At 46.7% G+C, this 25,362-nt stretch overlaps 1 protein-coding gene across 2 annotated transcripts in view; it reads right to left on the bottom strand.

Moving 5' to 3' along the window:
- Positions 1 to 1,031: 1,031 nt before the first annotated feature.
- The window catches only part of VIT (vitrin), a 127,774-nt gene continuing 103,443 nt past the window's right edge, over positions 1,032 to 25,362 (bottom strand). For both annotated transcript variants that reach the window (XM_010373198.2, XM_010373206.2), the window contains 4 exons: positions 15,189 to 15,292; positions 10,888 to 11,114; positions 7,581 to 8,094; positions 1,032 to 1,640 (listed from right to left, as the gene is read on the bottom strand). In XM_010373198.2, coding sequence (XP_010371500.1) covers positions 1,462 to 1,640; positions 7,581 to 8,094; positions 10,888 to 11,114; positions 15,189 to 15,292 — 1,024 coding nt within the window. In that variant the 3' untranslated portion in view covers positions 1,032 to 1,461. The remainder of the gene's footprint in view (positions 1,641 to 7,580; positions 8,095 to 10,887; positions 11,115 to 15,188; positions 15,293 to 25,362) is intronic.

Below are 25,362 nucleotides of genomic sequence, written 5' to 3'. Positions count from 1 at the left end.
CTGCTCTCAGAGTAGCATTCTTCATAACATATTTTTATAAAACATAACTTATCAACTAAGTCATCTCTATTTATGATTCTTTTGAACGTTTCCCAACTACACATGTATTTCACACGCTGATAGGTGAGTCTTTGGAGAAGCTGGAAGTAAAAAGTGAAGTGCAACCAAACTCATCCCAGCTTATTTTAATGCAGCTAGCAATACTATTTGGTTAACAAATGAAAAATCCAAGAGAAATGCTCAACTGGGAGGACCCAGGGCAGCAGGCACAAACGAGGCCTCTTTGAGGAAATGTAACACTAGTTCCTCAGGGGTAGCTTGGCGCTTCTAAATCATGGCAGCAGATACAAATCACCAGAGAGCTCTTAAAACGTGCCAATGTTCAAGCTCCAATCCCAGTGACTCAGAATTCACTGGTACTGGGGTGGAGCCTGGGAACCAGCACTGCAATCTCCTAAGTGATTCTAATGCACAGCCTACTGCACCAGTTTTGTTTTTGGAGACAGAGTCTCACTCTGCCACCCAGGCTGGAGTGCAGTGGCACAATCTTGGCTCACTGCAAACTTCACTTACCAGGTTCAAGCGATTCTTGTGTCTCAGCCTCCTGAGTAAGTGGGACTACAGGCTCATTTTTGTATTTTTAGTAGAGATGGGGTTTCACTATGTTGGTCAGGCTGTTCTTGAACTCCTGACCTCAGGTGATCCACCCACCTTGGCCTCCCAAAGTGCTGGGATTACAGGCGTGAGCCCCCCGCGGCTGGCCTACTGCACTACTTTTAAGCAAGATCAGCTTGGTGCTCCAGAGCCAGCCGCTCCTAAAGCATCATGTTGCAAGTTGTATCCATTGACTCAGACAGCAGCGAGGGAGGCATATCAGGAGAAGCAAAGTCACTATACATTGTCTCTGCACCTCTGCAGGTGCGTTGTCACCTTGGGCCAGGTGTGAGCCCACAGAAGGTGCTCTGGCAACTGAGGAAAGCAAACGGTGGCCCCGCCACGAACCCTGTGTACACATGACACAGTCGGAAATATTGCATGTAATCCTTCTAAACATTTAATCAAGCAATTCCTACATTGTCACAAGAAAAATGAAACTTGCTGAGGGTTACAGAGTCCTCATGAGAAGCAACTTAAAAATCTCACAAAAGCTCTATGTAAGTCTGTCGTAAGGGCTGCACTGTCTTCTGAACATTTATTTTGAAAACAATTGTCAAAATGTAAAATCTCTAGGACCCTCAACATGATGTAGCCTTTTGGCTCTTTCTATACATTTGTGATCATCTTTCTAACTCCAAGTTTTGGAGTATGAAAAAGCACGATGGCAAAGAATAACAACAAGACATCTGTCTCCCCATGCCCTGCCCAAGCCTTGATGCCCCGTGCGTGCCCCATCAAGTGCTGGGGTTGTCCAAAGCGTCAGTCAGTAAAGCAGCACTTGCTGGTGCTCTGCCTGCTCTGGATTCAGTTCCGAGGCTGTGAGTTGAACTCTGTACAAATGTTCCGGATGATCCTAGGGACGTACTGGTAGAGGTTGTCAAACTCGTCCACAAAGAAGGAGTGGTCCCTGGCGGGGTGAGTGGCAATGACTTCCAGCTCCTCCTGAGCAGCCCAGGCAACGCCTATCGCATAGGTGATCACTCCTGTGGGGACAAAGGCTAGATGAACAAATGTCCCCAAGTAAAGGTGCTGCTAAAGAATCTCTCCCTTCTTGTGGCCCTGTCGGCACAGCCAAATCCAAAATCAGAAACGTGCCCAAACAAAACCAAACCAAAAATACTCTACAAGCCTCTAGGTTTCCAGAATTCAGACTAAGTATGGCCGTTCATTCATTCACTCAATAAATGCCTTTGAGCATACACTATATGCCAACAGTAACAACATTTATATAATTGTTATCTCAGGAGTTGATAGTATTTTAGGAAAAAATGAACAAAATGGAGTAAATAACATGGTAAGAATTTCATGTTCGGGAATAGAAGAGGGGAAGCTATTTTGGGACAAGTGAAACTTTTGCGGCCATGCAGGTCAGAACACATGACACATGCCCGCTCTACCAGCGTGCAGAGCCGAGCAAAATCTCAGAGAGCCTTAAATGCCATCAAAAGCTGGTTCAAGATCTTTTAAACTAAAACAGTGGAATGGCATCACTTTAGGCTCGAGGGTGACTTTACAAATCACTGAATCCAACCTCATTTCCAGTGCAGGAATCCTTGCCGAAGGTGCCAGAGCGATGGTCCCCAGCATCTGTTCCAACATTGTGATGAAGAAAGGCTTCCAAGATAAAGAAGGGGGTGCCCAACACTGTTGGGTGCTACAGGGCAGTCATGCAAGATGAACATGAAAAAGTGCTCAATGGGTTTTTGTTTGTTTGAGACAGAATCTCACTCTGTCACCCAGGCTAGAGTGCAATGGCGTGATCTCCACTCACTGCAACCTCCACTTCCCGGGTTCAAGAGATTCTTGTGCCTCAGCCTCCCAAGTAGCTGGGATTACAGGCATGTGCCACTACGCCTGGCTAATTTTTGTGTTTTTAGTAGAGACAGGGTTTCACCATGTTGGCCAGGCTGGTCTCGAACTCCTGACCTCAAGTGATCCTCCTGCCTCGGCCTCCCAAAGTGCTGGGATTACATGCATAAGCCACTGTGCCTGGCCTTACTGGATTTTTTAAAAAGCAAAAACAGGTTGGGTGTGGTGGTGCACGCCTGTAATCCCAGCACTTTGGGAAGCCAAGGCGGATGGATCACGAGGTCACAAAAAATCCTTTTTTTTTTTTTGCTTGCAAAAAATGCCTAATTTTTTTTTTTTTTTTTTTTTTTTGTAAAAATACAAAAAATCAGCCAGGCGTGGTGGAACATGCCTGTAGTCCCAGCTACTCAGGAGGCTGAGACAGGAGAATCGCTTCAACCTTGAAGGCAGAAGGTTGCAGTGAGCCGAGATGGCACCACTGGACTCTAGCCTGGGTGACAGAGTGAGATTCCATCTCAAAAAAAAAGAAAAAAAACAAAACCAAGACATTGGTAGTTTGGTGAGAACAGTTTCAGGGGAGAAGATGCCAAAGAAACCAAATGAACTACTGTGAGCTGAGAGTGGAAAAGAAGTGAACATGTGGGGTCAGCACACACAGCTCCTTGCCTGAAGTTTGACTGTGAAAGGGAGTCAGTAGGTGGTAACTGGAGCAGAACGTGGAGTCACAGAGAATGTTTATTTATAGGGAGGGAGGAACTTGAGCACATCTAGGTGCAAATGGGAAGGAGTATAATAAGACTGAAGGTGTTGGATTGCAGTGGGGAGAAGATGACCCAGGGAGGAGAGGACGGGACTCAGAGACAAGGCATCCATTCTTAGTGGGAAAACTGGGAGACTGCCTGGGGTGACGGGTCTTGATTTGGGTTGTGGGCAGCTGGTCAGCAGGTGCTTGTCCTGACTCTACAGTAGCCTATTCTCGTACCACCTTCAGGCTGGTCTGAGGAGGGTGAGCAAAATGGCCATGAAACAAGAGGGCAGAGCCTGGATGTGGCCTTCCTGCCCTGGCACCTCCCCCCAAGTCCCCCACAGTGGCGTCACTATCTCTAGCATCTTCTGGGTGCCTGGGAGAGTCATGCATACCTCATGTGGCTCTGACCTAAGCTGCTTTTTGATTGTGGCCCATTAAATTGCATTTAAGCTGCCAGTCCCCTTTTTCACACCTCCAGTTTAATTTCTCGGAATATTGTCTAGATTAGAAGGAGCCAGCTTTGGGCTTTAAAGTGCTGCCAGGTGTCAGTGAGAGCAGCTTTGCTGCAGAGCTGGGTTTAAACAGTCTAAGCCCTCCTTCCTGCTCAAAGATAGAAAGGTTGCCCTTAAATGAAAACTACACAAACAGTATTAGAAATTTAGCTCTCCAGGCCAGGTGTGGTGGCTCACACCTGTAATCCCAGCACTTTGGGAGGCAAAGGCAGGTGGATCACCTGAGGTCAGGAGTTTAAGACCAGCCTAGCCAACATGGTGAAACCCCGTCTCCACTAAAAATACAAACAAAATTAGCTGGGTGTGGTGGCAGGTGCCTGTAATCCCAGCTACTTGGGAGACTGAGGCAGGAGAATCACTTGAACCCGGGAGATGGAGGTTGCAATGAGCCAAGATTGTGCCATTGCACTCCAGCCTGGGCAACGAGAGTGAAACTCCGTCTCAAAAAAAAAAAAAAAAAAAAAAGAAAAGGGCCGGGCGCGGTGGCTCAAGCCTGTAATCCCAGCACTTTGGGAGGCCGAGACGGGCGGATCACGAGGTCAGGAGATCGAGACCATCCTGGCGAACATGGTGAAACCTCGTCTCTACTAAAAAATACAAAAAAAAAACTAGCTGGGTGAGGTGGCGGGCGCCTGTAGTCCCAGCTACTCGGGAGGCTGAGGCGGGAGAATGGCGTAAACCCGGGAGGCGGAGCTTGCAGTGAGCTGAGATCTGGCCACTGCACTCCAGCCTGGGCAACAGAGCGAGACTCCGTCTACAAAAAAAAAAAATAAGGTTAAAAAAAAAAAAAAAAAAGAAAAGAAAGAAAAGAAATTTAGCTTTCCAGATCCCAAGTCCACTCTTGTTGTAGAGAATCTCCTACTGGCAATTCTAACAGATGGTCACCCAGCCTTGACTTGGATACTCCCAGGAACACAACGCTCATTACATTTTCAGACAAATCTCAGCATTAGGCTGAGTAAGAATCTGCCTCCAGGTAATTTGTATCTTTTGGTCCTAGTTCATTAAAGCTGCCCTGAGAGCACCTCGGCCATTTCCCTCAGTCTTCATTTTTCCTGATGAGTAGGCCAAGGATACCCTCTGGATGAGGCCCAAAAGACGTACATCTAGAAAAATAAGTGATGGTGTAGCTGAGCACAAACTGGGGACAGATGTTTGGAGAAAGCAGGAGAGCCTTGGGCTTGTAGTCAAAGCTGGGCCATCTGGCTCTGCCCATTCAATCTGGGAGTTCGGGCTGGTTGCTTCTGAGCCTTAATCCATCTTCACTCTGCTGATAGGAGCCTAGTGGACCTTGTGATTGTTGGCATGTAAGCCATCGGCCATCCCACAATTAGGAGGGTGCCCTACAGCCTCCATAAAGGGTAAGTCACTGGGAAGACTCTGCCTGAACTAGGTATCTGGTTACTTTGGATTCTAGAAACCAGCATTGTTGATTCATTAAGGCTTGTTTTAGGAAGAAATGAAAGTCGCTTTCAACCATTCAGAAAATCCTGCAAAATAACTGAAGTTAAATGTAGGCACAGAAGCCAGGCGCAGTGGCTCATGCCTGTGATCCCAGCACTTTGGGAGGCTGAGGTAGGTGGATGGCAACAGGTCAGGAGTTCAAGAAAAGCCTGGCCAACATGGTGAAACCCCGTCTCTACTAAAAATACAAAAATTTAGCTGGACGTGGTGGTGCCTGCCTCTGATCCCAGCTACTCGGGAGGCTGAGGCGGGAGAATCACTTGAACCTGGGAGGCGGAGGTTGCAGTGAGCAGAGATCGTGCTACTGCACTCCAGCCTGGGTGACAGAGCGAGACACTGCCCCCCGCAAAAAAATGTAGGCACAGAAGAAGAAGCAACAACCACAGCACTGAGTGAGTTGTGTATGCTCATATTGATCTCCAGGGCACTGGTGTTCATTGACTACTTGGTTTACTTTTATTATTATTACTATTATTATTATCACTTGGGGTTTTCTCCAGGTTGTTTATATTCTTGATAACTAATGACACTTTTCAGAACAGTGATTACACATAAATTCTGCGATAAAGGCATAAATGTGGCTGATTTTCTAAACATTTACAGACAAATTTTGCTCATTTTTCATATTTTAAAACTTTGTTGCTCTCTTAGAAATTGGACATAGCTCTTTGAACACTTTTTTTTTTTTTTTTGAGACTTAGTTTTGCTCTTGTTGCACAGGCTGGAGTGCAATGATCTCAGCTCACCAGCAAACTCGGCCTCCCAGGTTCAAGCAATTCTCCTGCCTCAGCCTCCTGAGTAGCTGGGATTACAGGCATGTGCCTCCTTGCCTGGCTAATTTTGTATTTTTAGTAGAGACGGGGTTTCTCCATGTTGGTCAGGCTGGTCTCGAACTCCCAACCTCAGGTGATCCACCTGCCTCGGCCTCCCAAAGTGCTAGGATTATAGGCGTGAGCCACTGTGCCCGGCCTTTTTTTTTTTTTTTTTTTTTTTTTGAAACAGGATCTTGCTGTGTTGCCCAGGCTGGAGTCTGGTGGTGCAATCAGATCACTGCAGCCTCCAACTCCAGGACTCAAGTAATCCTTTCACCTCCGTCTCCCGAGTAGCTGTGACAATAGGCGTGAACCACCACCCCTGGTCTCTTTAAATATTTGAATCGAAATTCCTTTCAGGTTTCCCTGAAGCCCCCCGAATCTGGTTAACAGTTGCTTACGGAAATAGTACTTGTCTTTAAAAACACCAAACCTCCATCTCTATTGAATATGTCAAATCGTTCTGGTACCTAGACCACCAAATTGTGTTTGTAACTTTTGTTTATTTATTTATTTTGAGATAGAATCTCGCTCAGTTGTCCAGGCTATAGTGCCATGGTGCCATCTCGGCTCACTGCAACCTCTGCCTCCCGGGTTCAAGCGATTCTCCTGCCTCAGCCTCCCAAGTAGCTGGGACTACAGGCGTGTGCTACCACACCCAGCTAATTTTTGTATTTTTAGTAGGGATGGGGTTTTACCATGTTGGTCAGGATGGTCTCGATCTCCTGATCTCATGATCCACCCGCCTCAGTCTCCCAAAGTGCTGGGATTACAGTTGTGAACCACCACGCCCGGCCAAAGACTTTCATGAGAACAAAAGTGCCCCTTTTCTATACTAGTACCTTTTAAGGAATTAAAAGGTGAGTCACTGGGCACAGTGACTCATGCCTGTAATTCTGGCACTTTGGGAGGCCAAGGCAGGAGGATCACCTGTCAGGAGTTCAAGAACAGCCTGCCAACAAGGCAAAACCCCATCTCTACTAAAAATACAAAAATTAGCTGGGTGTGGTAGCACACGCCTGTAGTCCCAGCTACTTGGGAGGCTGAGGCAGGAGAATTGCTTGAACCCGGGAGGCAGAGGTTGCAGTGAGCCGAGATGGCACCATGGCACTATAGCCTGGACAACTGAGCGAGATTCTATCTCAAAATAAATAAACAAAAGTTACAAACACAATTTGGTGGTCTAGGTACCAGAACGATTTGACATATTCAATAGAGATGGAGGTTTGGTGTTTTTAATAGAGGTAAAGTAATGAGTCAAATTCCCTTTTAATGTATCATACTCTTGTGGGAAATGCTTCAGGGTGCAGGATGTAAAGGAAAGGGGTAATGTGCCCAGTTATCCACAGGCCGTGGGTTGGTAATGACACTTAGGAGACCACCTTGCTGCCCCGTCCTTGTTCCTTCTCCTACTCAGAGGGGCTTTCTACCCCTAAAGCCCTCCCTGCGGCTTTGAACATTTGTATGAAGTCGTAGAAAAAACCAATGCATAAAAAGACAATACCTTCCTTGTCCCACTGGCCCACCAAGCCCCAGAAAGCGGCCTCAGCACCAGGCTGCTTGGCAAGCCCAGCTTACCCTTCAGATGGGCAGCCATGGCTGGGATCCGGACGTCATCGTAGGACCTCCCATCAGTGATGAGGATCATTAACTTCCTCTTGTTGGGCTTGGACTTCTTGAAGAGCTGCTCCAGGGCAAAGTTGATGGCAGCTCCCGTGCTGGTGCCACCACTCCAGTAGCCCACCCTCTTGATGGCGCTGAGGATGTCGGGCTTGCTGCTGTACTGGTCGAACCCAAACTCCAGCCGCTGTTCGTAGGTGTACTGCACGGCCCCGATGCGCGTGTCCGTGTCGGAAATCTCAAACTCTTTGGTGAGGTTGGTCACAAACTGGAGAACGGTGCGGAAGTTGCCCGTCCCCACGCTGCTGGAGCCGTCGATGACGAAGCCAATGTCGGCCGAGTTCAAGCAGGTCTTGCTGCAGGCCAGGCGGTCGGTGTCGCAGACCCGCTTCACCAGAGGCTGCAGGGTCTTGTGGAGGCCAAACCAGCTCTGCACGTGAAACGAGTAGAAGCCGTTTGTTCTGCACACGGCCTGGAAGACAGAGGGGAGGGACCCGCGCCAGGTCAGGGTCAAATCCTCCAGTGTCACCGTTAGGCTTGATCCCCGGGGCAGGCAAAGAAGCAAGCAGGCCCTTGTTTTCTGCCCTAGCTCTCCTACTGCTTTTTTCCACCTCGGTTCACCCAGCCGCCACTCACTGAGGCGAAACCCCCGGGTTATTGCTGGGCTCAGTCCGACTTCCTCAGCTGGGTCCCTGCCTGCGTTAGTGGAAAACTGTCTCCTAAGCAAATTCATAGGGAGATATTAAATCTCTGGTGTCAGTTTCACATTTATGCTTCTCCAGGCTCGTCCTTTGTACTGGCAGCCATAAGATTGGCATTGGTGGGCACCATGGCATGAGAGGACTAAAGAAAGCTTTTATTCCAATTGGGAAAAGAGATGACATACGCAAGAAATCGCTATGGAAATGTCTCCCGAGCAGCCCTGTTCCAGGTGGGAAGGGATCCCACAGTTGCTCAATGACCACATTTAGGGCGCCCATCAGATGCTCTCGGAATGATTCTCTCATTAAATCCCCACCCTCACCCTCCAAGGTGGAATCATAACCCCCTGCCACGAAGGAACAAACCAAGCTATGAGGGGACTGCCCTGAGTCCCTGAGATTGGAACACAAATCTATCCACCTTCAGAACCAGACAGTCCTGCCTCCAGGCAAACGAACATTTATTTACCAGTGCCTAAGCTTATGCCAGAAAAAAATAAGGCAGCTGCAAATACACCTTGAGCAAACTGGTTGTTGCGCTCCTGGAAGTGGCTGGCATAGTGTTCCCAAGGCGTGGGGTTTCTTCCTTACCCCTGCCTCTGGGTCACAGAAAGAGTCAGACCAGACTGACTACTGATAACCTTGTATAATTAAAAGATTATTTTAGAAAAAGAGATTGCTTCAAACTTTCCTGGAAAATATTTTTCAAAAATTGATGTGTAAAAACCTAAATGGGGATCACAAAACTTTCCATGGAGCCGATGACATGTGAGGTAAGTGCTGAGCCTGAGCTGAATTCTGGCCAACAGATGGAGGGAGGGATTTCCACCAGACAGTGAAGTCACAGCAGGAGACAGCGGCAGTGCTGGGTGTGGATGGGAGACCAGCTGACCGGAACACAGGGCTGTGGTCGTAACAGATGGGCCAGGAGAGTGGGTTGGGACTGCACCCCAGAAGGCCTTGAGAGCAATGGGTAGCAATGAAGGATTTGGAGCAAGGACCCCACAGGACTGGAGGAACCCATCAGAAATGTGAGTTGGGTTTCATTGTGAAATCTAAACTAACCTGGGGAGCACCAGGAGGGAGAAGGACCAGGTGCAGGGTACCAGCTTGAACTGGGGAGGGGGCGTCGGGCGAGGAAAAGAGGAGGGAGAAAGATCTGTGATGTGGGAGCTGATGAGGAGCTCTGGGGTAACACTGCCTCTGGGATGGGTGTGTGGTCATTCATGTGAAGTCCAGAGGAGGAAACAGTTTGGTGGGAAGGATGATGAACTCAGCTTGTTACAGGTGGGATTTAAGGTTCTGATAGGACATCAGGTGGAGAAAAGTCAGTCAGCTGGAAATGGATGGCTACAGAGCTCAAGAGAGCTCAAGAGATGAAGGTAGGGCCAGGCGCAGTGGCCCACACCTGTAATCCCAGCACTTTGGGAGGCTGAGGTGGGCGGATCAAGAGGTCAGGAGATAGAGACCATCCTGGCTAACATGGTGAAACCCCATCTCTACTAAAAATACAAAAAAAAAAAAAGTTGGGCATGGTGGTAGGCGCCTGTAGTCTAAGCTACTTGGGAGGCTGAGGCAGGAGAATTGCTTGAACCTGGGAGGTGGAGGTTGCAGTGAACTGAGATCATGCCACTGCACTCCAGCTTGGGCGACAGAGTGAGACTCCGTCTGAAAAAAGAAAAAAAGAGATGAAGGTGGAAGCTGTGACCCTGGGAGGGATTCTGTAGGGAGAGGGCCTCTTAAAGAGGAGGGTGTAGACCTGGGGAGGTCAACATTGAGGGTAGAAAAAAGGCAAGAAGCAATGAAATAAGAGCCATACAGCATCCTGGAAGTCCAGGGAGAAGGGCATTTCAAGGAGCAGAAAGTGGCCATCAGTTTGAGGTGGTGCAGGAGGTTGAGCCCTGCTGGCTCTGAACACATGGAATATTAAAGCTGGAAGGGCCTTAAAGAAAAACCTGTCCAAGGCTTTCTTTCTATTTTAAAGCTGGAGCCTTTTCTTTGGGGGAAGGTTTATGTGGTGTTCTATTGTACAAAACACACAACAGCTGAGCAGCTTTGGTGGAGTGAGTGAGGGAGGCCTTGCTCCACATCTCCTACTGGGCGTCTCCACAGAACCCAGGAGGAGCATCTGAAAACGCGATCTCACTGCTGTGGTTCAGTGCCTCCTTTCTCCGGTTTATCAGGTTGATGAATCGGCAATGTGTGTATACAGGAGAAAGTGTGTGCGTGTGTGTGAGAGAAAGAGTGTATGTTTGCTTCCATGTGTGTGTGAAGGCTCCCTGGGCTGCCGGGGTGAGACCCCCCTGTGGCTGTGGGAGGAGCACAGGAGAACCTTGGTGAGAATTCGAGGACACTGCTCCTCCACAGCTGCTGGTGGGTGTGGGGTTTTGCTTTGAGAGGGTAATTGCAGGTTGCGGATTGACCAGTCCCTCCCGGGAGGCCTTACTGCCTAGAAATGAGCTTCATGCACACTTAAAGGCATGGGAAAACCAGCGCAATGGCGTTACAACTTTTCAGAGTGTGGAAAATCCTGATGTTGGGTAGGTATCTGGGCAGTCATCTACCTTGTTTGCAAAGTTGGGCTCCACCACATACTGCTTCTCATTTTCAGCAGCACCTTCAATGGTGATGAAGAAAATGTTGATTCCTGACTCTCTCGCAAGTCTTGAAGCCTCCTCCACTTTGTCCGTGGGCCAGCCATCCACCATCACCACCACCACGTTGGGAGCGCTGCTTCTGTTTCCATTGGCTTTGGAAAAGAAGTTCTTGGTCACAAAAGAGATGGCCCGGCCTGGAAGAAAAAGAAAATTCATGCTTGGAGTGAATTTTACACGCTTGGAGTGCTTGGAGTGATATAAGTACAGGAAGGGATCACAGCAGCACAAAGGTCCAGAAAAACACACCCATTCCCTCCCTAGTTTTTTGTTTTGTTTTATTTTGTTTTTCTTTGAGACAGGGTCTTGCTCTGTCGCCCAGGCTGGAATGCGATGGTGCAATCACAGCTCACTACAGCCTCAACCTCCTGAGCTTAATCAATCCTCCCACCTCAGCCTCCTGAGTAGATGGGACTACAGGCATGTGCCACTGTACCTGGTTAATTTTGTAATTTTTTTGTAGAAATGGGGTTTTGTCATGCTGCCTAGGCTGGTCTCAAACTTGTGGGCTCAAGTGATCCGCCCACCTCAGCCTCCCAAAGTGCTGAGATTACAGGCGTGAGCCACTGCACATAGTCTGTTTCTTTTTTAAAACCACTTCAACTATTTTCGTGTGTACAATTCAGTGGCATTAAGTACATTGACAATGCACAGCCATTACCACTGTCCATTTTGATTTCATTTCAAGCCTTCAGCCTGTAATTGTCTCTGCTTTGAAGCAAGTTTTAGGGACAGCAAGCAGGTGAGAAAGACCTTTTTTTTTTTCCTGAGATGGTCTTGCTCTGTCACCAGGCTGGGGTACAGTGGTATGATCTCGGCTCACTGCAACCTCCACCTCCCAGGTTCAAGCAATTCTGCTGCCTCAGCCTCCCAAGTAGCTGGGACTAGAGGCGTGTGCCACCACCCCCAGCTAGTTTTTGTATTTTTAGTAGAGATGGGGTTTTACCATGTTGGTCAGGATGGTCTCGATCTCCTGATCTCATGATCCACCTGCCTCAGTCTCCCAAAGTGGTGGGATTACAGGTGTGAACCACCACACCCGGCCAAAGACTTTCATGAGAACAAAAGTGCCCCTTTTCTGCTGGATCCACGCTAAGCCCCTAAGCCAGCCCCATGTTGTTTCCAAGAGTGTAAGGTGGGAGGAGTTGACCTGGAGTGACAGTAGCCTCTTCTTGGCCCCCTGCAGCCTGGGGTGAACCTAAGGCTCCTGCTGGCTGTACAGAGCTGTGTTCTGGGGTCAGCAGTGTTTTCCTCCAGTTCCAGGCCAGGGGCACAGGTCTGGTTGGGCAGGGAAGAGTTGCACCCTCTAGGAACTGACAGACTGTGTTCTAGCCCTGGCTGTGCTACTTGCTAGCTGTGTGGCCCTGAGTAGGTCAGCCTATGTCTCTGGGCCTAAATTTCCATGACAGCAATCTACTTTGGCTGAGTGCAGCAGTCATGAAGCACTACGAAGCCTCCTGCCATGACTTTTCCAAGGGCATATTTCACACTGAGAAGGGCTTCAGGAAATTTTCAGAGTCAACTAGACAATGACCAATTGTCTCAGTTTGCCAGGACTTTCCCAGTTTTAGCACTGAAAACCCCAGGTTCCTCTGGGAAAACTGGGATGACTGTTCACCCTAGAGTCAGCATGACTGTATAGAGCAGGCAGAGCTCTTAACCTGGGCTCTGTGAACCCCAGGGCACTTGAAATTATACACAGTATTTTGTGTATATTAGTATCTGTCTGGATAGAAGGGCCATAGCTTTCGTGGAATTCTCAAAGGAGTCCTCAATCTCCATAAATTTAAGAAGCACCTTCTTTAGACTTTAGGATTAGTAGTATTATACTCAATGCATTTCTGATTTTGGCCAGCATCCTGTCTCTACTAGCTGGTATTATCTTACTTGTCAAATGAAAGCATCAAATGGTTACATATACAGATGCTGCAGAAATGTCTTGGAAAACCCATGTGAACTGGCTGCACAGAACCTAGTTGCTAAGGGGAAACCTTGGCTGCTAAGCATTGCTTTTATAGCCAATGGACAATTTTTCCCAAGGCACAAAGCACCCAGAAGTCCTCTCTGGCCTAATATTAGGCACCTATAGGCAGAGCACAAGATGCCATGAGAAGATCCTCTCAACCCCACCTAACCTTATACCCCAAGGCCACGGTGTATAGTGCTCAACACACACTCCATCCACCTTCCAGTGGGTCTTGAAAATAGAGGCTGGAAATCAGAAAACTACATTTTCCAGACTTCCTTGCAGCTAGGGCTTTAGCTTTGTCTTAACTGCATGAACTGATGCACTTGCATGAGATTTATAAGATAAAAGTAAGGCAGAGGCTGTACTTTTGTTTATATTTCTGCTGACAAATATCTTTAGTATCTGACTTCTCTGGGATACTGTCCACAGAGGTGCCTGGGCTTGGTTGCTAGCTTCAGTCAGTGGTGTGGGGTGGCAGGGTGTGGAGATCCATGTTGTGGGTGTGAATAGTGCAGGGAGGGCATGGTTCTGGAGCTGGCAGCTCTCGAAGAAGCTTCCTGATCTCTTGATCATGCTGGCTTCCTGGACAAAGCAGGTTTCTGAAGAGGCTGCCATGGCAGAATTCAGAAAGTGATTTCCTAATCTTGGAAGAAGGAGCAACTCCCTTGGAGGTCCTACTTCTGCAGGAAGCCTTCAGACATCATCTCTTAAAGCTCAGCCTACAGTCTGCTTCTTCAGTTCTTACAGTGACTCTCCAAACTACTTAATATCCTGAAATAAATACCTTTCTGTTGGAATCAGTTGAATGGATTCTGTTTTCAGAACCCAAACTCTGGACAATACAGAGGCAGAGTCAGAACATGTCATCCACTGAAAAAAGCATGCTGATTGGATTGAGACCCATTGCTAATCTTATCAAGGAATGAGAGTGCCTTCTGATGTTTGTCTCACTGGGATTTTACTAATGTAAGCATTAAGTTAGAAACAAATCAGAAACCAACTCTGTCATGTGTGTGATGAAGGTAATACTGCTTTGGGGGCATGCAGAGTGACTTGGCTAGTGTTTATTTAGCATTGTTCAAAGGTGAAAAGCTCTGTATGTGCTAGATACTAATGTTCTGGTCACTACAGAGACATACACTGAAGTGGGAAGGGAAATCATTAATCAGATGTACTGTAACTCTGAGGATGCTCCCTCAAAGACAGCTCAATTCCCTGCATGTACTCTAAGCCAAGCAACTGTGGCTCATGTCTCCATTTCTTTGGATTTTGATGACAGGAACACTTTCCCTGAGAGGTGGACAATCAGTCTCCCTCCAGCGCCCCCAAAGCCAATCTTTCATTTACAAATAAATACACTGGCACGGGCTCTTTGACAGTCTTTGAGCTTGGTTAGTGTGAAATTGTTTCCTACTGCCCAATCACCTCTGTATAAACATAAAATGGAATTTCTGGACATGCCCCACTGAGGACTAGACCTTGGATTTCTGGTGAGCCCCCAAAGGCTCAGATATCATGGGAGACTCAGCTTGAAACAGAGAACATGTTTCTCTTTGCACAATCATCAGTAGTTGATTGGAACAAGATTCTCAAGGGGCACTGAGGGGCTTCCTTAACTGGTCACAAAATTTCATGAAACAGCTGATGACTTGTAGGCCAATAAAAAAAATAGTCAGGACAGCAGACTTGCTTGCCCTGAGTAACGCTACCCCTTCCTGCAAACCAAGCATGCTGGGACTGTACAGGGTGTGTGTGTGTGAAAGATTCTTGTCCTCTGAAGCCATGATAACTTTAGAAAAGATACAGATGTTGCAGGAGTCATTTCTTTTTCTTTTTTTTTGAGATGGAGTCTCGCTCTGTCACCCAGGCGGGAGTACAGTGGTGCCATCTTGGCTCACTGCAACCTCTGCCTCTTCAAATGATTCTCCCACCTCAGCCTCCCGAGTAGCTGGGATTACAGGCACGTGCCACCACACCCAGCTAATTTTTGTATTTTTAATAGAGAGAGGGTTTCACCATGTTGGCCAGGCTGATCTCGAACTCCTGACCTCAAGTGATCTGCTAGCTTCAACCTCCCAAAGTGCTGGGATAACAGGTGTGAACCACCACGCCTGACCAAAAGTTATTTCTTGACAGATTATTATTATTATTTTCTTCCTTTTATATACAATGGTTAGAAGACAATCACGTAGAAAGAGAACGATGGTAGCAAGACAGTAGAATTTGAATCCGGATCACATACCTACATTGGAAAGTCCTCCTCTCTGGGTGATTTTCTCTATGGCTGTCTTCAGGTCTCGAGAATTCATGTGTGTCTTGAGGTTAAAGTGGGTAGCAGGGTTGTCTCTGAAGAGTCAGAACAAGAAATACAAATTAGCTAGAAAGTTCTTACCTTTGGAGGAAGGCAGAGATCATGGTTGATTCTTTCATATACAAATAGAAGCCGCTTCGAAGCCTTCTGCTATGGCTTGTAAAATGTCCCATTGTGGACTGGTGTGTGTAGAGAAAAGGAGGCTATTTCAAGGCTCAGAAGGCGTGTGTTGCCTGTGCCATTTCCTGGCTGTGTGATCTTGAGGAGACAACTTCTCCGAGCTTCAGATTCCTCATGTAGATGAAAACATCATTATAACACCCATGTTGCTAATGAACGGGACTGTCGTCAAGTGGGATTTTGCAAATGTCAGGATCCCATCTGTGGAGTGCTCAGCGTTCTTAGCCTACCCCAGACCCTCCTCTCCAGAAAGAGAATCTCGTGGCTGTCAGCCACTCCCTGGGTTACCCTTAGCACTGGAATTGCACGTGAATAGTGGTACCAAGGAGACCTCTCTATCTTTCTCATCCTGCAACTGGGTGACAATACTCAAAACTCATCTAGAAGGTCAACATCTATTTTGCTGAAGACTGAAAAAGATTAACTGGGGAGGAGTTGGAGTGAATTCAGTGGAAAAACACAATGAGAATCCCTCTCTAGAAATGAATCCCCACGAAGCGGCTGAGTGGAGGGTGTGGAGGCGTGCAGGAGGGTGGGTGTGTGTGCATCGCACCCAAGATGAAGTGTGAGATCACATCTCCCAAAGCGCTGACACTCAGCCACAGGCGGTGTTGACTTCGTAGGCGCGAGACCCGCGCAGCAACACAGGGCTCCACGCTCCAGAAGAGCCTCAGTCAGACAGGCCCATGCTTGGTATAATGCTCTGCTGTTGCTGTCTTGAAATTCTTCGTCATTTTTGAACAAGCTGCCCTGCACATTATGTAGTTGGTCCGGGCTAGAAGTTACTGTTATCTTTTTCCTTCCTTCGTTCCTTCCCTCCTCCCTCCCTCCCTCCCTCCCTCCCTTTCTCCCTTTCTCCCTTTCTCTCTTTCTCTCTTTCTCTCTCTCTCCCTCCCTCCCTCCCTCCCTCCCTCCCTCTCTCTCTCTCTCTCTCTCTCTCTCTCTCTTTCTCTCTTTCTTTCGTGACAGAGTCTCGCTCTGTCTCCCAGGCTGGAGTGCAGTGGCTCGATCTCAGCTCACTGCAAGCTCTGCCTCCCTGGTTCACGCCATTTTCTTGCCTCAGCCTCCTGAGTAGCTGGGACTACAGGCGCCCGCCACCTCGCCCGCTAACTTTTTGTATTTTTAGTAGAGACGGGGTTTCACCGTGTTAGCCAGGATGGTTTCCATCTCCCAACCTCGTGATCTGCCCGCCTCGGCCTCCCAAAGTGCTGGGATTACAGGCGTGAGCCACCGCGCCCCCGCCTCTTTCTTTCTTTTCTTTTTTTTTGACATGGAGTCTCATTCTGTCACCCAGACTCAAGTGCAGTGGCATGATCTTGGCTCACTGTAACCTCTGCCACCCAAGTTCAAGCAATTCTCCTGCCTCAGCCTCCCGAGTAGCTGGGATTACAGGCACCTGCCACCATGCCTGGCTAATTTTTGTAGTTTTAGTAGAGACAGGGTTTCACCATCTTGGCCAGGCTGGTCTTGAACTCCTGACCTCATGATCCACCCACCTCGGCCTCCCAAAGTGCTGGGATTACAGGCATGAGCCACTGTCCACGGCCACTTTTTTTTCTTTTTTCTTTTTTTATATGGAGTCTCACTCTGTCTCCCAGGCTGGAGTGCACTGGCATGATCTTACTGGCATGATCTTTACTCACTGAAACCTCCACCTCCCGGGTTCAAGCCATTCTCCTGCCTCAGTCTCCCAAGTAGCTGGGACTACAGGTGCGCGTCACCACACCCAGCTAATTTTTGTATTTTTAGTAGAGACAGGGTTTTGCCATGTTGGCCAGGCTGGTCTCCAACTCCTGACCTCAGGTGATTTGCCTACCTCGGTCTCCCAAAGCGCTGGAATTACAGGCATGAGCCACCGTGCCTGGCCGTAGAGGTTACTAAGTTTTCAAGAAGGAGAAGACTTTTTTTTTTTTTCTTTTTCAGTGACAGGGTTTCATTCTGTTGCTCAGCCTGGAATGCAGTGGCCCCATCTTGGCTCACTGCAGCCTCAACTTCCTGGGCTCAAGCAATCCTCCCACCTCAGCCTCCCAAGTAGGTGAGACCACAGGTGCACGCCACCATGCCCAGCAAATTTTTTCATTTTTTGTAAAGACAAAGTATTGCTGTGTTGCCCCTGGCTGGTCTTAAACTCATGGACTCAAGCAGCTTATTGTCCTGTTTTGGCCTCCCAAAGTGCCAAGCTTACAGGTGTGAGCCACCATGCCTGGCCAAGAAAACTTTTTAAAGTAGCCTTTCTACAAACACCAGAAGTGGATCCAGGAAGAAGCGTATGTGGGCAGTTTCAGGTGGGAACCTCGAGGTGGCTGACCATGGGTGGATTCCTAGTGAGTCCTTGGGGACCGGGACAAGTGGTGCAGTCATGAGGAAACCAGTCACCAGGACCTGGGAGAGAGGAGAAAGACTCTGCCTCCCTCCTTCCTTGCCTCCATCCCTATTCTTCAAACTCCTCTCTATCTCAAAATGATCTATGTTATACCCAGAAGGTGGCTTATCTATAAGGCAAGAGATGAAAAACTTAGAAAGAGCAGCCACCTTCAGGGAAGACAGGAAATTTAAAACAAGTTTAACCAAAGTGGGGCACTGGGGCAAAACCCAAAGAGATGAAATTTCACCAGAAGAAAACCAAGTTCTATGGTTGAAACTAAACAGAAACAACCACACAGCAATCAGCAGAATGGGGCAATGTGGGTGTTGAGCTGGGCGTAGCCTTCGTATCAACCTACAGTGTGAAGTGTCTTGATCTGAGGCTGAAGTCACAAATTCTGGGAGGAAGAGTCACACAGAGGAGGAGCACTGTGGCTTTCACTCCATATTCTTCCCTTCAGGTTCTAGGGCTTATGGTTTTTTTTTTTTTTTTTTTTTAATTTTCATTTATTTATTTATTTTCGAGATGGAGTCTTGCTCTGTCACCCAGGCTAGAGTGCAGTGGCTCAATCTTGGTTCACTGCAACCTCTGCCTCCCAGGTTTAAGCAATTCTCCTGACTCAGCCTCTGGAGTAGCTGGGATTACATGCGCCTGCCACCATGCCTGGCCTGGCTAATTTTTTTTTTTTTTTTTTGTATTTTTAATAGAGATGGGGTTTTACCATGTTGGCCAGGCTTGTCTCAAACTCCTGACCTCGTGGTCCATCTGCCTTGGCCTCCCAAAGTGCTGGGATTACAGGCATGAGCCACTGCACCTGGCTGGGTTTATATTTTTACAAAGCAATTTCAGTAAATGCTATGTACACTTTTACTTATAGAGCTCATCAGCTCCCATCCCTCAGGTCCTGGCCATTCCTCTATATACACTCATTTGCTTTTATTCCCTCCCCTGTATGTCTACTGTGACACCGGGAGTGCCGGCCCCCATGCTTCTGGCTGCCTCTAAGAATCCCTGTGTTGGTCTCTGCAGTATTAGTTCTGTGGCCATCTGCTAGAGGACCCTTTAGTCCTCAGTTCTGCCCGCAAAATTTCCCTGCTTGGAAATCGTCGGAAGTTCCCATTGCTAAACCTGATATTTTGGCTTTCAAAGCATCCATAATTTAATCTCCAACTATCATGTTAAGGATGTTCTCTTTCTTTTTCTCTCTTTCCCTTTCTTTTTCAGGATGTTCCGTATTCTAATCAAAATGAACTGTTCACCCTTTCCCACTTTTCTAGCTTCGTGCATTTGCTCACTTCTTCCCTCATCTGGAAAGCCCTAATCATGCCCACCCTCCAAGCTCAGCGACCCCATCTCCCTTACCCCCAGGCCCAGGTGACAGTCTCTCTGCCTGACTCAGCTTTCTCTAACCAACACCTTGCATAATATGTGGCGCCTACAGGTACTCATTTAATAGCATGAACATTTCTTTGTTCTATTTCTGTGCATCTCTCAACCTCTACACTTTGGTGTTCCCTAGGGTGCTAGCCCCATCATGCATCTCTTCTTAGCTTATGCACGTCCCTGGGAGATTTCATCAACTCCCAGGACTCAGAGACCATTCATATGCCAAAAGCTGTCTGTGCCCTGGTTGGTCCCCTTTCTTGAACCTCACACATACATAAAATGGCTTCCATAGATATTTCCAAACCTGAAGTCATTTATCTTCGAAGCCTGATCCACCCAACCACCCATCTCCCCATCTGCCTTCCTCTCTGACTCACTCAGTCATCCAGCAGTGTGCATTCCTGACACTCTCCTCATCAAATACCACGTCTTGTCAGACGTAACCTCTAAATATCTCTCATATTTCTCCCATCCTTTCCATCCCCAAGTTTGGGCTTTCATCTCTTTCCTGCATATTGCCAGAGTTTCCTACCTGGTCTTAACCAGGGCAGCTTCTGCAGTGGATATTTTATCCAATTGGCTCTAAGTGTTTCACAGAAGCAGATTAAGAAGTTATAATGCCTCTTCCAAGAGGTCTAATTGTGTACAGTATTTGTGATTTTGTGATCTTCGTCTTAAGGGGGCCCCCAAACTGTATAAGCTTCAGAGTCCTTAAAGTCTGGATCTTCCCCTAGTGACCAAGGGTTATCAACATTTTAGAGCCAAAAAAAAAAAGTGTTGAAACAACAAAAAAATTGGCTACAAAATGAAAAATTGCAAAATTGACACTGACAATAATATATATGTAATTGCCCATCAAACATAACATTTATAAACATTTTACATTAATTATAATGTAAATCATTAATAGTGAAATTTTTAATGTATAAAAACTGAATTACATTTGAAAATGATTTGTGGGCTAGATTTTCTCACTTTGCACGATTTCCTGAGGGTGTCTGGTGACTGTCAAGAAATAGTATCCAATCACAAATTAAATGTTGCTCATCGACACATAATTTTAAAAGCAAAAATATAAAGGTTCCTTTCCAAAGTTTTTACAGGCCAGGCATGGTGACTCACACCTGTAATCCCAGCACTTTGAGAGGCCAAGACAGGAGGATCCCATGAGCCCAGGAGTTGGAGATTAGCCTGGGCAAACCAACAAAAACAAACAAACTAAAAAAAAAAAAGTTTTTACAGAAAAAAGTATTTAATGTTAAACCTCTTCATTTAGTCATGTTCATGATATTCTTAATATTGATCATTAAGGTGCTGTCTTGATGTTGATCACTTTGTAGAGCAACTGTCGATTCCCTGTCTCTTTCTCAGACCACATACACAGCTGAGTCTTGTTACTCTTGGCAGTTATGTTCTATAAAGTTGCAGTTGCCATGAGCACCGAATTCGCAAGTACTGAGCCGTTCCTCACAATGGAAATACAGGGTTTGGTTCCTGGGAGCCTCTGGTCACAACATTGTCATCAACAGAACAATACATAACCTTGTTTTACATGTGTTTTTCTTTGAATACGTTGAATTTAATATATGCTTCTTACAAATAATTAATTATATGCAGTATATCTTTATAACAAGATATTTGCTGAGAAGGGGTTTACCATTTTCCTGAATTTGGATAACATGACCATAAATTTCTTTGGTTTTTAGCTGTACAACAATGCTGTCCACTATGTTTTTTTTTTTTTTTTTTTTTAAATCAGTCATCATCTCATGAACTCGTAAGTTTAGCCTCTTTTCCATAGCTTCATCACACCCTTTACATGTTATTTCAGTACTTTCTGGGGTGGACTCATATACAGACTAGCAAATTTCTTCTTCTTTTTCTGAATATACCAAATTATTGATTCATTAACATTGAACTCACAACCAAGAGCACTGTCACTCATGTCTGAACAAAGCTAATTGAACACACTTGTTTTCTCTGCAAGCCACAAACCAGCTTCTTGCACTTAAGAAAGCTAGATAGCATTTTAGCACTACATTTGGAGTCCATTTTAAATAGCAAAATCACCAAAGACAAGCACAAAAATGCAAAAAATGTGGCACTAAAAAGACTGCAGAAAGGACACTTGAAGAGAGTTGCAACAAGAAGACCTAGTGGGCCGGGCGCGGTGGCTCACGTCTGTAATCCCAGCACTGGGCGCGGTGGCTCACGTCTGTAATCCCAGCACTGGGCGCGGTGGCTCACGTCTGTAATCCCAGCACTGGGCGCGGTGGCTCACGTCTGTAATCCCAGCACTGGGCGCGGTGGCTCACGTCTGTAATCCCAGCACTGGGCGCGGTGGCTCACGTCTGTAATCCCAGCACTGGGCGCGGTGGCTCACGTCTGTAATCCCAGCACTTTAGGAGGCCGAGGGGGGTGGATCACCTGAGGTCAGGAGTTTGAGACCAGCCTGATCAATATGAGGAAAGCCCGTCTGTACTAAAAATACAAAAAAATTATCCGGGCGTGGTGGCACGTGCCTGTAATCCCAGCTACTCAGAAGGAGTATCGCTTGACAGGAGAATCGCTTGAACCCGGGAAGTGGAGGTTACAGTGAGCCAAGATCATGCCAGGGCAACAAGATCCAGCCTGGGCAACAAGAGTGAAACTCTGTCTCAAAAAATAAAATAAAATAAAATAAAACAAAATAAATAAAATAAAATAAAATAAATAAAATGAAGGCAGAGTGTTGTTTGACCTTAGCTGGGAAGATGTGCATCAGGTGACTCCATTTTTGGTGACTCCATTTTTTCCCCCACTTGTATACATATCCAATAAATGACTGCAAAAGTTCCTGGAGTTACAGATTTGAGGTTACAAATAAATTTAAATTTTAAGGAGTAGGCAAATTTGCAAATACAGAATCCAGAGATCATGAGGATTGACTGTAACCTATTGAGAACAAGCACTTTCTCCTAGCTTCCAATCCCTAGTGCTTAGCATCCAGGAGGTAATAAATAGGTAATTGTGGAATAAACAAATGGAAGAAAGGAAGCTCAAATGTTCTCTCTTCTCTCTGTTCATCCCCAGTGGAAGTGAACACTTTACCTCTGGGCTCCACATTGACCACCCCTTGCTTTTACTACATCCCAGATGATGAATCCATCTTCAGAAGCATACAGATGAGCTACTCATATCATGAATGAATAGCTGCTTCTAATGTTTTAAATGGTGTTTCTTTTAAAGATATTGCCTCCCTGGCTGGATTGTGAGGTCCTAAAGAACAGAACTTCTATCACATTTATTTATTTAAATAGAACGAAAGGTTTGCATCAGAGGACCTCTGAAACCCTTTCTGATTGCTAAAATTATAATTAGGGGCAAAGGCATGGAGCCCATCCACCAAGGGAATTAAAGGCAAATGTAATCAAACCACTTAGATGAATTTTTCATCAGATCCTCCACAAATGACCGAGGGCTCAGTACATGGCAAACACTTAATAAATATTTGTTAAATTGTACTCTAATCATAATAATGAATAATAAATCATTAATCTGCAGTCTGTGGCAGGTCTCAGGACCAGAGTATATGTGTTCTTTTCCCAGATTTATAGGCTGATGGCCTGATTAGCCTGGCTACTCTTCAGATTTGGAGACTATTTTAAAAGTTCAAAGAAGTATGCCACTAAGTTTTTACGCAAACAATCTTTTAATTTGTAATTTTATTACAGGTTCTTATTAAATGCAAACACAAAATATTTTTCTAGGGAATATCAAAGATTTCCTTTGAAAATAAGAGAAGAAAACGTAGAGGTTGATAGCTGAAAGAGAAAATTTAGATTGTTCTGTGTTTGGAGGAAGACCTAGGATTAATGAAAGGCATGATAGGAAGCCAGAAGTTGGCTGTGCCTAGAAAGGAGGAATTTGTGGTAATAGTGAATGGCTACCCTACAAGGGTTTAGGAAGCAAACACACACCTGTCAGAAATGGGCACAGGTGTTTGATTCTTAGGAAGGCTTGAGGGCTAGGGACAGGGAAATTGGATGGATCATCAGTGTTTCCAGACCTACCTGATGATAAAACTCACCTAAGGCACTTATTAAACTATATAGGTTACCAGCCCTCTCCTTGAAAGAAGATCCACGGGGCTGGGAGATCCAGGTGATTCTTATTCTCAGGAAGGTTTATGAAGCTCTGGATTCTAGACGCCTTCCGAGGCCCTTTCAGTCCAAAAGCACCTATTCTGTTTCAGCCCTGGGGTCTACTGGTTTACCCCATGACAAACTGAGTCACACGGAATGAGTCTCTCAAATGGATTTTTACGCCAGTAGAGAAATAGTAACAAATCATAATTCCCTCCAAGAAGAACTTTTCTGAACTATTTTCTCAAACAAGAAATCAACTTAAGGTTACAATCAAATAACAACTATTTAGCCTTTTAATTGTTTTACTAGCTAATATGCGATGCTTTATGGACGTAGTCAATGAGATGGACCATGCCTGTAAGATCAGGAGGATGTTTCAGGTCACACGCCAGGGGCTGCAGACTTGTCCCTTGAGGGTATTACCTGGCTCAGATGGACAATCATTCTGCCCCCATCCTCCCAGACAGCTATGAGCTCTGCTAGAGCAGCTATGACCAGCCCAGGGTGCAGTGGTCTGGGCCAATCTGCTGAGGGCCTTTGCACAACTAGCCCTCGATGAATGGGAACTGGTCTTTTCCACATTTCCCAGCATCAGAAAAGGGGGAGCAGGGTCTTATAATCAAATTTCATTTTTAAGTGAGTGTTTTTTTTTTTTTTTCTGCAATAACTATGAGAATTCCACCTGTCTACTAAAAAGGGTAGAAAATTGAGCTGCATGAACCTCTTCCTGCTGGAGTAAATGTGAATCACGTGCAATCTGCTGATCCGAGAGCCACTCCCAAACAAACTGGCTCACCCGCTGCTAATCTGCAACCACATCACAGGGCTCCGTGAGTGCTGGGGAAGTGGGGCATCTTGGCAACAGAGCTTCCCAAGCTCAGATGTGCATCTGATCACCTGGGGATCTTGTTAAAATGTAGAGTCTGACTCTGTAGAACCCAAGTGAGGTCCGAGGTTCTGCATTTCTAACAGCCTCCCAGATGATACTGTGGATCACACTTGGAGTAGCAATGTCTTAGAGGATGCTTTAGTAATAACAATAATAGAAATCAGCAGTGGGGCTTCCAGTGCTAAGAGGAAGGGAAGAAAATAAATAAGAAGTCTAGAGAAGGGAAATGAAAGGCAGAGAAAGGGAGGAAGGTGGAGCTCTCGCAGCCCTCTGGACTGGCCACTGGGGGGGTCAGGGGGCACTGGGGGACTGGGCTTCACTGGAGGACAGCACAGGCCCGTGGGAGTATTCCGGCCTTTAATCTGGCCGCAGCAGAGAATCAGCTGGGGAACTCGAAGAAGTAATGATACCTGGGCTCTACACTCAGAAAATCTGATTTAACTGATGTGAAGTTTGATCTGGGCGTCTGGAGTTCTAGGAGCTCCCAGGTGGTTCTGTTGGGCATCAGGGTGGCCATCTGCTTCTCTGGGGGGGAGACTGATCTCAGGGACCCCAGATAAACCCAGTGGATGTGTGAGGAGAACTGAAAGGGGAGGGGTGGAAGTCAAGCGCAGTCGTTTGTATGTGCCTCCAGGAGCCCTGCATGATAGGGAAGAAAAAGCATAGGAGGAAGAAGAAAAACCTCAGAATCTTATGATTCTTGGGCAAATTGTATTCACAGCTCACTTGGCCTTGAGACTCTGTGTTCCTGAGGAGTGTGGCTTGTGGGCCTCACCTTCCTGTCTCTCAGAGAGGAGAGAAGTGGCATGGTAGGGTCTTCGCAAGGGGCACTAGGCCCTGGAAAATCAGGCCAGGCAGGTGACAGGGAGCTGTTCTGAGATCTTGAGAATTACAGATTAAAATACCAACTTCTGGGCCTCATCCCCTTGCCAGATTCTGGTTTAATAGGTCTGAGGCGAAACCCAGGCATTAGCATTTTAAAAAGCTCCCCAGGTAATGCCAACGTGAAGTCAAGGCCCAGACAGCCCCTTCCTGCTCTGAAGTCCGAGGGTGGGTGCTGTGATTCACCTCTGCCAGCCCCCATCCCAGCTGCATTTCATGCCCCAGCCCCTCCCACTCCCCCCCTCTTTTTTTTTGGCTGCAGACTCAGAGAATGAG

This window comes from Rhinopithecus roxellana, chromosome 17 (assembly GCF_007565055.1).
Source record: "Rhinopithecus roxellana isolate Shanxi Qingling chromosome 17, ASM756505v1, whole genome shotgun sequence".
NCBI lineage: Eukaryota > Metazoa > Chordata > Mammalia > Primates > Cercopithecidae > Rhinopithecus > Rhinopithecus roxellana.
This window is presented reverse-complemented; position numbering and strand designations above follow the sequence as displayed.